At 43.5% G+C, this 12,345-nt stretch overlaps 1 protein-coding gene across 2 annotated transcripts; it reads right to left on the minus strand.

The window, feature by feature from the left end:
• Window positions 1-2,521: 2,521 nt before the first annotated feature.
• On the minus strand, window positions 2,522-4,458 carry lsm6 (LSM6 homolog, U6 small nuclear RNA and mRNA degradation associated). 2 transcript variants are annotated; one of them, XM_041843283.2, is made up of 4 exons: window positions 4,379-4,458; window positions 3,848-3,949; window positions 3,258-3,371; window positions 2,522-2,680 (listed from the first exon to the last, which is right to left on the minus strand). In XM_041843283.2, the coding sequence occupies exons 2-4, from the start codon at window positions 3,939-3,941 to the stop codon at window positions 2,646-2,648; spliced, it is 243 nt and encodes an 80-aa protein (XP_041699217.2). In that variant the 5' UTR covers window positions 3,942-3,949; window positions 4,379-4,458; the 3' UTR covers window positions 2,522-2,645. The 2 variants fall into 2 exon arrangements, with proteins under 2 accessions (XP_041699217.2, XP_041699218.2); XM_041843284.2 differs by having other exon boundaries at window positions 4,319-4,410.
• Between the last annotated feature and the right edge of the window lie 7,887 nt (window positions 4,459-12,345).

Genomic DNA, 12,345 nt, shown 5'->3' on the forward strand with positions numbered 1-12,345 from the left:
GTAGTCCATCTTGTAGTTATGAGGGGTTCATGTGTTTGAGGATTAAAGAAACCGGTGTGCAAGTGTGTTGAAAAAGAGATACTTTGTGTGTGGGTAGTGAGAAATCCAATCACCTGCCACGCTAGACATTATAACACTAACAGGCTGTATCACATTCAGCAATCACACCTCCCATTAACCATCTATCCACTACCAGAGGCAAACGGGTAGCAACTGACGGATCTGTTTACATGTTAATAGAATCTGACATTGCCTGCAGGAGGGACCATTTGTAGACAGACAGGCATCACCGTTTTGTTCTTCCATAATGGCTGGTTTTGATTGGTAGTTGAGAAAACACCAGAAGCCAATTGGCCATTCTAACTCCACCCACACATTAAACCAATCATGATTAAGACTTATCACATACTGTGATGAACGTAGCCCTTCAGGTCAGTGTATCCTGTATAATCTGTCTCATAACATTGAAGGAGAATGAGCCATAAGTTACATTGTGAATGCATGCCTTGCGGTATCGTATGCCCAGTGCTTTATTGTCTCTTTGTGTTATTGGAAGCTGGCAGGGCTCAAGAGGCCACAGTGAATTACTAGATTGAAGCAAACTCTCCATCAGTATGGCATTAAGCATCGTCATCATAGAGGACTGACTGGAGAATATTATCAAGAAGAATCACATGTTCAACCAGCCTCTACAGGTCAGTAAGGAAAGTCTATTCCTTCAATATAAAATGAAAATACTTCAATACTCAAGTAGGGGAGTATACAGATGTAATATATACTGATACTTCAATATACAGTGGGGGAAAAAAGTATTTAGTCATCCACCAATTGTGCAAGTTCTCCCACTTAAAAAGATGAGGCCTGTAATTTTCATCATAGGTACACGTCAACTATGACAGACAAAATGAGGAAAAAAAATCCAGAAAATCACATTGTAGGATTTTTAATGAATTTATTTGCAAATTATGGTGGAAAATAAGTATTTGGTCAATAACAAAAGTTTCTCAATACTTCGTTATATACCCTTTGTTGGCAATGACACAGGTCAAACGTTTTCTGTAAGTCTTCACAAGGTTTTCACACACTGTTGCTGGTATTTTGGCCCATTCCTCCATGCAGATCTCCTCTAGAGCAGTGATGTTTTGGGGCTGTCGCTGGGCGACACGGACTTTCAACTCCCTCCAAAGATTTTCTATGGGTTTGAGATCTGGAGACTGGCTAGGCCACTCCAGGACCTTGAAATGCTTCTTACGAAGCCACTCCTTCGTTGCCCGGGCGGTGTGTTTGGGATCATTGTCATGCTGAAAGACCCAGCCACGTTTCATCTTCAATGCCCTTGCTGATGGAAGGAGGTTTTCACTCAAAATCTCACGATACATGGCCCCATTCATTCTTTCCTTTACACGGATCAGTCGTCCTGGTCCCTTTGCAGAAAAACAGCCCCAAAGCATGATGTTTCCACCCCCATGCTTCACAGTAGGTATGGTGTTCTTTGGATGCAACTCAGCATTCTTTGTCCTCCAAACACGACGAGTTGAGTTTTTACCAAAAAGTTCTATTTTGGTTTCATCTGACCATATGGCATTCTCCCAATCCTCTTCTGGATCATCCAAATGCACTCTAGCAAACTTCAGACGGGCCTGGACATGTACTGGCTTAAGCAGGGGGACACATCTGGCACTGCAGGATTTGAGTCCCTGACAGCATAGTGTGTTACTGATGGTAGGCTTTGTTACTTTGGTCCCAGCTCTCTGCAGGTCATTCACTAGGTCCCCCCGTGTGGTTCTGGGATTTTTGCTCACCGTTCTTGTGATCATTTTGACCCCACGGGGTGAGATCTTGCGTGGAGCCCCAGATCGAGGGAGATTATCAGTGGTCTTGTATGTCTTCCATTTCCTAATAATTGCTCCCACAGTTGATTTCTTCAAACCAAGCTGCTTACCTATTGCAGATTCAGTCTTCCCAGCCTGGTGCAGGTCTACAATTTTGTTTCTGGTGTCCTTTGACAGCTCTTTGGTCTTGGCCATAGTGGAGTTTGGAGTGTGACTGTTTGAGGTTGTGGACAGGTGTCTTTTATACTGATAACAAGTTCAAACAGGTGCCATTAATACAGGTAACGAGTGGAGGACAGAGGAGCCTCTTAAAGAAGAAGTTACAGGTCTGTGAGAGCCAGAAATCTTGCTTGTTTGTAGGTGACCAAATACTTATTTTCCACCATAATTTGCAAATAAATTCATTAAAAATCCTATAATGTGATTTTCTGGAGAAAAAATCTCAATTTGTCTGTCATAGTTGACGTGTACCTATAATGAAAATTACAGGCCTCTCTCATCTTTTTAAGTGGGAGAACTTGCACAATTGGTGGCTGACTAAATACTTTTTTTCCCCACTGTATGTGCATCTTTTACAATCATGTTAGGGTCATCATTAGATAAAATGTAGGTGGGGGAAAATAGAATCTATGAACAAAATTAAACTTCCAAAAACATTATTTATTGGATTGTTCTGTTTTTTACCAAAAACTAAAAACACACTTCAGCTGAGAGACATTAAACAAAAAACAAAACAAAACAATGTCATAAAACAATCAACTGGAACAACGTCAGGGATTTCAAAAACAAACAAAAACGGACAAATCCTCTGCATCACATCTTCCTCTTCTGGGTGCTGATGTATAACACTAAGGAAGGAAATAGAAAATAATTAGTACAGACAAGAAGTGAAAACTTAAGTGGCATGTAGAAACAAAACCAGATACTATTATGTGAGATATCAGGCTGACTTCCATAACAACTAAGAGGGTGAAGCGTGAGGCTAAACTTCTCGGCTGTTGTCAGCACCCATGCAGATGCGCAGATATTTTTTGCGAGTACAACGTCTTTCATCTTGATCATTTTACAATATCTACAGTTCATCCTGCTATTCGTGGCAACATATAAATCGCCAAGTCTCAGTTAATTACGTGTCATATCTGCCGTGTTCATGTGCTAGTCAGAACTAGGAAACTGACATTTCCGACTTGTTAACTGGTTGAAGCTATACACATGCCAGATTCAAGCAGTTAGCAAATTGGAAATGTCAGAGTTCCCTAGTTCTGACTAGCACGTGAACGCGGAAATGATCAAAAATAAGTAATTACTAAAATAAAATGGGAAGGAGGAATACACCATTCTCCATAGCTATTCAATATCATGTTGACGTCTACACAAGTGCCACCAAGTAGTTCGAAAAAACATTTCTGGTTCTGGAGCTCTTACCATTGTTTCCTCTCAGGAAGGCATCGCCATACTTGTTCTTCAGCTGGCCATTGACATACTCCTCTGTCTGCTCCACTGCAATGTTCATATAGCCATCCAGACAGGCTAGGACACCTACAGACAGGCACAAATGAATGTCAATGGCACAGACAGACACAGCCCATAGGCAATGCATCTTTAAACCTCAATCAGGCATAGAAGTAAAATGTATTCTGTCTGGAGTATAGCAACAAATGTAACAAACACATTACACACACTTTTACATTTGCTGCTACTCTGTTCTTTATTTTACTCTTATTATTATCTATCCTGATGCCTAGTCACTTTACCCTGCCTTCATGTACATATCTACTTCAAATACCTCCTACCTCTGCACATTGATCTGGTACTCCCTGTATATAGCTCTATTCTTGTATCATTCGTTTTTTTACTCTGCATTGTTGGGAAAGGCTCGTAAGCAAGCGTTTCACGGTAAAGTCTACACTAGTTGTATTTGGCGTATGTGACAAATAAAATTAAGATATAGGTTAACATGCAGAAATATCACACACCGGCCCACTAGGTGACGACATAAAAGTTGCAGTGTTTACCTCTGTAATCCACTCCAGAGTTGAGCTTGACCACCACTGGTCTGCCAATGATCTGCTTCAGAAAGTCACTGGGGGTCTGCTTTCTGAGACTCATGATTCTGCCTGGAAGAGGGACAGAGGAACAATAAGTATTTAGTATTTTGAATTATTCAAAACGCATAGGAAACGTTGCATCAGATCTGCATCTTACTAACAAGGAGAGGATGCTAGCTAGCTAGATGTATTAGCAGGATGCAAATTATGCTAAATGCATACTTGCAAGGTAGGAGGCTAACTAACTTGCTAATGAACAGGTAGCTAGCTAATCAGCAAAACAAAGCTAGCTAAGGGCTAATGTGGCTAACAGGCCTAGCTATTAGCTAGCCTGCTAAAATGGTACATTTAATCATCCTTAAGGACAAAAATGCGTATGCTAGTAGCATAATATTTCACGGTACTGAAAATATAATTATGTGTCGAATCGTTACTTACCTATGTTAGGTAAGACATCTACAGAATTAGCATTAGCTTGTTAGCAATCTAGCTACCCACCTGTACTTCACGTCTGTCGCTAGAACGATTTCTGTTGTGTTTTGGCTGTGAGAACAGCAGCCAATCAGCTGCTTTTACGGGCTCTGGTGTACAGTAGCCAATAAAGGACAAACATCTATCTTCAAAACCGCGTTTTGGATTTCTCACTATTCTTGAGGGTATCATATAAAAAATTGTTTTAACTCTCATAGCCAAAGTGGGTTTTAATAAAACAATTATATGAATAGGCGGATATTTGATTATATGTATGGGTGAGATAATGTGAAAGCTTTTATTAATTTGCATGCATTAAACATTGTCTACTAGGCCTTCTGTCTAATCTGCATAACAGTTCTTTATAATCAGCAATAAATTATTTCGAAATACAGGCTTAAAGTTTTTTTTAACTGTCATTTGAACACTTCATGGAGACACACTATTATTTAGATACATTATATATAGTCTAAATACCTGTATTTGCATTGCATTACCTTGTAATACTATGCACCATGATAATGACCGTCTGACATGCAGGGCATTACGCTTTCATTGCCACTTATAGCCACTTCATTAAAAATGCATGAGCATATTAGCTGCAACCACTAACCACTATTTGATTCATGCACATCCATTTTATCTCACCATCACCAATAGAATAATGCTAATCATAAGATGGTGCAATACACTCAGAATCACTCTAATGGAAGTGGAGGATTCCCATTCATGTCTTGATAATGTTTTCAGATCCCTGTGATTTTTTTCCTGTATAAGATACATTATCGCTCACCAAGATAAAGTATGTCATCTGATAACCCAGAGACGCTGAGGTGTGAGTCGTGACCCAAAAACCACACAGGTTTTGAGGTATATGAGAAATGAGTTTGGGAGAAGAAGGTGGGGAAAGGAGGAGGAGGAGAGAGCGTTGGGCTGTCTGTGTGTGTGTATATGTGTGTGTGTGTGTGTGTGTGTGTGTGTGTGTGTGTTGTGTGTATGTGTGTGTGTGTGTGTGTGTGTGTGTGTGTGTGTTTGTGTGTATGTGTGTGTGTGTGTGTGTGTGCATGTGAATGTGTATTGGGAGATAGGCAAAGAAACATTTACAGATGAGAAAAGAGCATGGGCTGTGTGTGTGTGTTCGGAGGGTGGGGGGGAGAAGAATGAACCAGTGAGAGGAGGAATCATAAAGTACTTGTAGCTTGGTCTAGACAGGTTTCTTGTTAGCGGGGCATGGCTAGCCCTGCAGAGGCTAGAGGTTAATTTGGTATCTGCTGCTGTGTTAAACTAAGGTCAGTGCTACAAGTCCTTAAGTCATAAACAAGAGCAGTTAAGAGCCTTGTATACACCTAGGCACAGGTTAATGAATATTCAATTAGCTGTTTTTTTTCTTCCCCCTGTTGCCGTCTTCGGTAATCGTGCGCTTGTGTATGAAGGGGATTTTGCCAGGGAAAAATAAATCTGACATCCCTTTTTACTGGCCTACCAAAGACAATAATGATCTGTGTCTTAGGACAAATTCTATGGGCAATTTAGAGATGTACAGTAGAGAGCGCCTTTAATTTGAATTGAAATGACAGTTGTGAATGTTATGTTATGTTACGGCTCCCGTGTGGCTAAGTTGGTAGAGCATGGCGCTTGCAACGCCAAGGTCGAGGGTTTATTTCCCACGGGGGACCAGTATGAAAATGTATGCATTCACTACTGTAAGTCGTTTTGGGTAAGAGCGTCTGCTAAAACTTCAATGTACGGTTGTCTCCCTCTCATTGTATTGGCACACATTCTTAACTATAATGGCTTGGAGCCATGAATTCAGCTTGTTAAATCATACTGAATTGAACTACATGGTCAACGGTCATGTAGAAACACTTGGGTTACATCGTCTTCTCCGTCACCATTGTATCTTGGTGGGAAATTTTCAAATATCACCTCCGGTGTGAACCCAACCTGACTGTGTACTCCCTCTGCCTTTGTGCGGAAAATCCTACCTTGGAATGACATGTCAGAGGGGTATCATCAGAAAAGGCATCCCAGCTTTATATATGTTTTAGCTATGTATTCATTCCAACTCTGTGCAGAATTTATACAGAAGGGAATGCTATCTGCTGAAAGGAAGAAGCCAAGACATATTCACATTCATTACAGTGACTTGCTGTGACCCAAGCTCCCTCCACATTGTGTATAAGAAGCTTAACCGATCACACTGACCATTATGGGGGGATATTGAACATTGAAAATGGCAACCGCTAATATAATAACTATGTGTTGTGGCCAGATGTGGCTTCTCTTTGCTCTGTCTGACCAGCCTAGTATCTATAACAACAGTGGTCGGCTCAAATGGACAGCCAGCGAGAGCAACAGTCGATTCTCAGACAAATCCCTCCCTCTCAACCTAGAGACCCCTAACCCCTAGAGGAAGGAACGCGAAATGGAAAGATTATGGTGGTGAGAGATGCTATTGTTGCTTAGGGGTTGGGGGTCGAGGGATGGAAAGAGAGAGAGGGGAGGTAGGGAGAGGTTGAAGGTGAGAGGAGGTGGGAAGAGGTGGGGGGCGGCCCTCCATCCTTCCATCCCTCTAGTGTCCGCAGGCAGGATGGATGGAAGGCGGAGGAAAGGAGGGGGGGCGGGGTGTAGAGCGTCTAGACTGAGTTGACCCTACCAGGCCAGGTTTTCTCTCCAGGTCAGGCTGGATATGGAGGGGGATAATGGAAAACCTCGAGGGAGTTTTCAAATGAAAAACAGATTGCCTGCTGGCGTGGTCTTGTTCTATCCCAATACAAATCCCTTACTGTGTGGAGGTAATAGCTTGGAAGTGATGGGCAACGGTCCCCCTTGATCAGAAAAGGACCATGGAAACCACAGCTGCCACCTTGACTATCTGCCTAGATACCTGGATGTCTTTAGTTTGGTGCTGGTATGGTGTGATGTTATGAAGGCCAGTTCCATTCACCGCTGATGCTCTTATGATTCCATCCAAGGTTTGCCTGTCTCTCCACAATAGGAGATATAACATTAGTTGTCACAACACTATTGATATACCATACATTGTCAAGTGTGAACTGGTGGATAAAAGATGAAAGTATTCCTAGAATGAATTTACAAGCCCCCGCCAGACAATATTAGATTACCTGCAGAAAGGTGCATAATATGCATGCTACAATACTTTTGTAGTTTATTCCTCCTTATTGTTTCCAGTCCAATGACACATCCGACTGACTTCCTCTTAATGAGTCAGCTGTGAGCCTTGACGGTTGACAGCGGTTCGCTGGCCCCCGAGGCCCTCCGGTGAGCCGGGCACGGTGCGAGGCGGGGGAGGTGGAGTGTAGTCACTCCCTGTAATTTGGGAGGAAATCCACCGAGACGCTCGGAGAGAGACAGACAGAGAGAGAGAGAGAGAGAGAGAGAGAGAGAGAGAGAGAGATGAAAGCCCCTTCTCTTTTTCCACAACCACCAAGCTCCAACCGCCGACAGCCAACCGGCTGCCTGAAAGAGAGGCTCAGAGAACCCAGCCTGCCTGGTTGGTGTCCCCCAGGGGTTAGTGCTTGGACCGGCTCAAATCAGCCTAGCCCTGGAGGCATGTTCTCTCCCTCAGGAGCAGTGGGACCACAGACAGCCATACAGTCAGTCACTCAGTCCGCCCCCATCCTCCACTGCATAGCAGCCCAGGAGCGGGCCAGCCAACACGGAGCTGGATCCCTTGGGATCCCCCTCTTAGTGGGAGAGTGCTCGCTGGAGCTTTACTCCGAGTGTCTGATTCAGTCTGACGCCCTCCCCTGTTTCTTATTTTACTCTGGCTATGACATTGATCTCTCCATTTGTGGCATCTTCTGAAGTGGTGGGAAGTAAATGAAAGCTGGTGCTATAGTTCTGTACCAAATAAAGTGTTACTACACCACAAAGTAAATAATTATGATAAAGAAAGATGGTGCTTCCTTATCTTTTAGTAATAATACTATGCTTCCAAGGACAATAATTGACACCAAGGGTTCCCCTATTTTACATAAAAAAAATTATAAGGTAACAATCAAGCAACAATTATGTAATAATCCACAGTATAGTTCAGATAATCTCAGATAGAAAACGACAGTATGAGATTTACAGTATCAATCCATCAATCAATCAAATTCATTTATAAAGCCCTTTCTACATCAGCAGATGTCACAAAGTGCTTATACAGAAACCCAGCCTAAAACCCCAAAGAGCAAGCGATGCAGATGTAGAAGCACAGTGGCTAGGAAAAACTCCCTATCATCATATGATCAGGTTGCCCATTTCACTAGAATGTGAGCTACCCGCATGACGCTAGTCGCCAGCCATGCAGCCGAGGTGTTGAAGAAAGAGAGTGGCAGGGGCTTTTGTCAGACCATCGCTAGACGGAGGGATGGTGAATGGATGGATGGTGCTTATACAAGGAGCCACTCCATCGGCAGGCCATAAATATGCATCGTGACATTTGGAACAAAGCCTTCTCATCCTGCTTTCATTATGAGCCCCTCTGCCTAGCTGCATCCCATAACATATTGCCATACTGTCACACCTTGTGTTTCATTGCCTATCTCTCTGTTCATCACCCTGGCAGAGTTACCTCTAGATGTTGACAGGTGATATGAAGATGGAGGAGTCACCCAACGCTCCGTGGATGAATGGACAATAGGGGGCAGCAATTTCGATATTGATATTGATTCACAACAAATTATTTGGGAGGTTGTACTTGGTGTTCTGTTTTCCTCTCGATGTGGTGACGACATGTGATGTAAACACGCTCGTTACTGATTATGAATTTACCTAAGAGTGGCATTTCAGAATCAAAAGAGGCTCTGTACATATCAGAGTTTGTATTTGTGGATGGTTGACTGTATAGTTAATGGGATCAACACAGTGTAGTCAGATAGAGGAAACTGAGTTAACAGCTCCCTGCACCGACAGTGTAGCATTTAGAACACTGGCTGGCCTTTTTCTCCAAACACCTCATTGCTTTAGAAAGGAATAAATATCCAAGACAGGCAGCCAGGAGCTGTTCCTTTCAAATCCCACACAACTCTCTTTCTTTCTCTCTCTCACTCTCTTTCTTTCTCTCTCTCTCTCTCTCTCTCTCGCCCCCTCCTCTCTTTCTTTCTTTCTCTTTCTCTCTCTCTCTCTCTCTTCTCCCCCCTCTCTCTCGCTCTCTCATCCACCTCTCTTTCTCTCTCCCTCTCTCTCTCTCGCTCTCTCTCTCTCTCTATCTCGGTTGCCATTTGACCAGGAGTGCTTCCTGCCACAGAGGACCTGTGACTCAACAGACAGAGTACAGCAACATTCTCCACTCACCCTCATGAATATGCACGGAATTGAAACAGGAGCACTGACTGCATGGTACTGTGGTGGTTCCTGTTTGATTCTCAAGTCTCCAATCCGCCATATCAACCAAAAAAAAGAAGAGAGACTGTAGGGAAATATCTTGACGGTGTGGGGGGAAATGTTTAACACTAATTTCTTTATCCCTTTCACAGGAGTACCATGTTACAAGAGAAGTCCTCGCTGCGGGCTTGCGTACCCAGATAAATCTCAGCTGTCAGTTGGCAAGTGCCCAAGACACTGAGACGTTCTTTTCAGAACGTGCCAATCTCACAGATGAGCTAGGACTGTAGAACCCCGCCCCGAGTGCCAACGCTTCACTGTGACGGTGGGGGATTCTAGCGTCCTAGCGCGATGGACTGGCGGACAAATGGACGCGGCCTTATCTCTTTATGTCGGCCATCGCTGAGGTGGCGTTTCACACAAAGCCCTCTGATGACCACTTCCTCCCGACCCGCCGGTTAACCTCCGCCCGGCTCGGCTGGCATGACACTGACAAAGTGCGTGTCACCCAGAGAGGATCCTGGGAGAAGAGACATACGACACAGTGTCAGCTTGTCTTCTGCTAAGGACCGCCGTGTGAGAGCGGATTTGAAAATGAGACAGGATTTATGATGTCGTTCATCAGAATGAGAGTTAAGAATTCTTCTAGTCTTCACATAGATAAATGGCCAGGTGGCTGGAGCTGCTGAGTGGGAGATAATATGGTGTTTGTGTGAAGATGCAACAGCACTCTCTCTCTCTAAATAGAATGCTTTGCCACCCTTGGTTTTTGTTCGCTCTATTTAAAGGTAGGGAGGTGAGCGCACAACCACTTGTTTCTCAGAATGAGTCATGAATGGATCGACCATTTGCCTAGCACATACATATACACTGAGTGTACAAAACATTAGGAACACCTGCTCTTTCTACGACATAGACTGACCAGGTGAATCCAGGTGAAAGCTATGATCACTTATTGATGTCACTTGTTAAATCCACTTAAATCAGAATAGATGAAGGGGAGAAGACATGTTAAAGAAGGATTTTTAAGCCTTGAGAGAACTGAGACATGGATTGTGTATGTGTGCAATTCAGAGGGTGAATGGGCAAGACAAAACGTTTAAGTGCTTTTGAACGGGCTATGGTAGTAGGTGCCAGGCGCACCGGTTTGTGTCAAGAACTGCAATGCTGCTGGGTTTTTCTCGCTCAACAGTTTCCCGTGTGTATCAAGAATGGTTCACCACCCAAAGGACATCCAGCCAACTTGACACAACTGTGGGAAGCATTGGAGTCAACACGGACCAGCATCCCTGTGGAATGCTTGACACTTTGTAGAGTCCATGCCGCAACGAATTGAGGCTGTTCTGAGGGCAAAAGGGGGTGCAACTAAATATTAGGAAGGTGTTCTTAATGTTTTGTACACTCAGTGTACATGTACTGTATAAGCAGGCAACCACACTGGTACAGGAACGCACACACACACACACACAGTACTTGCATGAGCATATAACGCACACGCACACACACACACACTATGCCTCAGGTCTTCATTTTGAATGACCAGATGAATATCTAATTTATGTTGCAGTGTGGCTTTAATCAAATAAAGCTAATCAAAAGACGCTGATTCCTCCTTGTCCATTTCACACCATTACATTCCCATAATCCTTCACTTTGTCTGCCTCTGAAATGGCAACCTATTCATTATATAGTGCACTGCTTTTGATCAGGTCCCATATGGCTCTGGTCAAAGGTAGTGCACTATATAGGGAACGGGTGCCATTTTGGACGTACCCTTTGTCTTTTACAGTGTAATTTACCTAGTCCTGACAGCCAGGCGCCATACTGTCATTTTGACAAAGGCAGTCACCAACACTACCTATTTAAACGGTTCATGTTACCACATGACAATTGGCATGATGGTATAATAACGGAAGTGTGCCAATGCCAAGTAGAGCTGGCTTGTAATGGGGCTCTAGTTTGGCCGTTTTTAATATTTTAATGTGTTTTCATTACAACAGCATGGAGCAGATAGCCTTTCTGACGTCCAGGCAATTGTCTGCAAATGAATGAGATTACATGACAAGCAGTGAATGACAGAGAGAGCAGCTACCCAGACAGCAAGCGGCTGCCAAGTGCCTACCCCCGCCAGTTATCTGATGGTAGCCTAGCAACAGATCCCTGACCTGCCTTTGACCTCCACCCGATAAGGTCAACACCTGAAGACAACGCCATTGGACGACTGGCTGGGGAGGGGGGAGGAGCCTGGGAGGAGTGGAGGTTGGCTGAGACAAAGGAACCACAGAGATGGCAGAATCCCTGCATAGTGAGTGAGAGTGATCAAATCAAATCAAATCAAATTGTATTTGTCACATGCACCGAATACAAAAGGTGTAGACCTTACAGTAAAATGCTTAGTTACAAGCCCTTAACCAACAATGCAGTTTTAAGAAAACTAAGTGTTAAGTAAAAAACAGATAAGTAAAAAATATAAATAAAAAACAAATAATTAAAGAGCAGCAGTAAAATAACAGTAGCGAGGCTATATACAGGGGGTACCGGTACAGAGTCAATGTGCGGGGGCACAGGTTAGTCCAGGTAATTGAGGTTAAAGTGACTATGCATAAATAATCAACAGATCGCGCTCCTCACAGACAAAAACATGTCGGTAGCATGGCAGT

Source organism: Coregonus clupeaformis, chromosome 22 (assembly GCF_020615455.1).
Source record: "Coregonus clupeaformis isolate EN_2021a chromosome 22, ASM2061545v1, whole genome shotgun sequence".
Taxonomy (NCBI): Eukaryota; Metazoa; Chordata; class Actinopteri; order Salmoniformes; family Salmonidae; genus Coregonus; species Coregonus clupeaformis.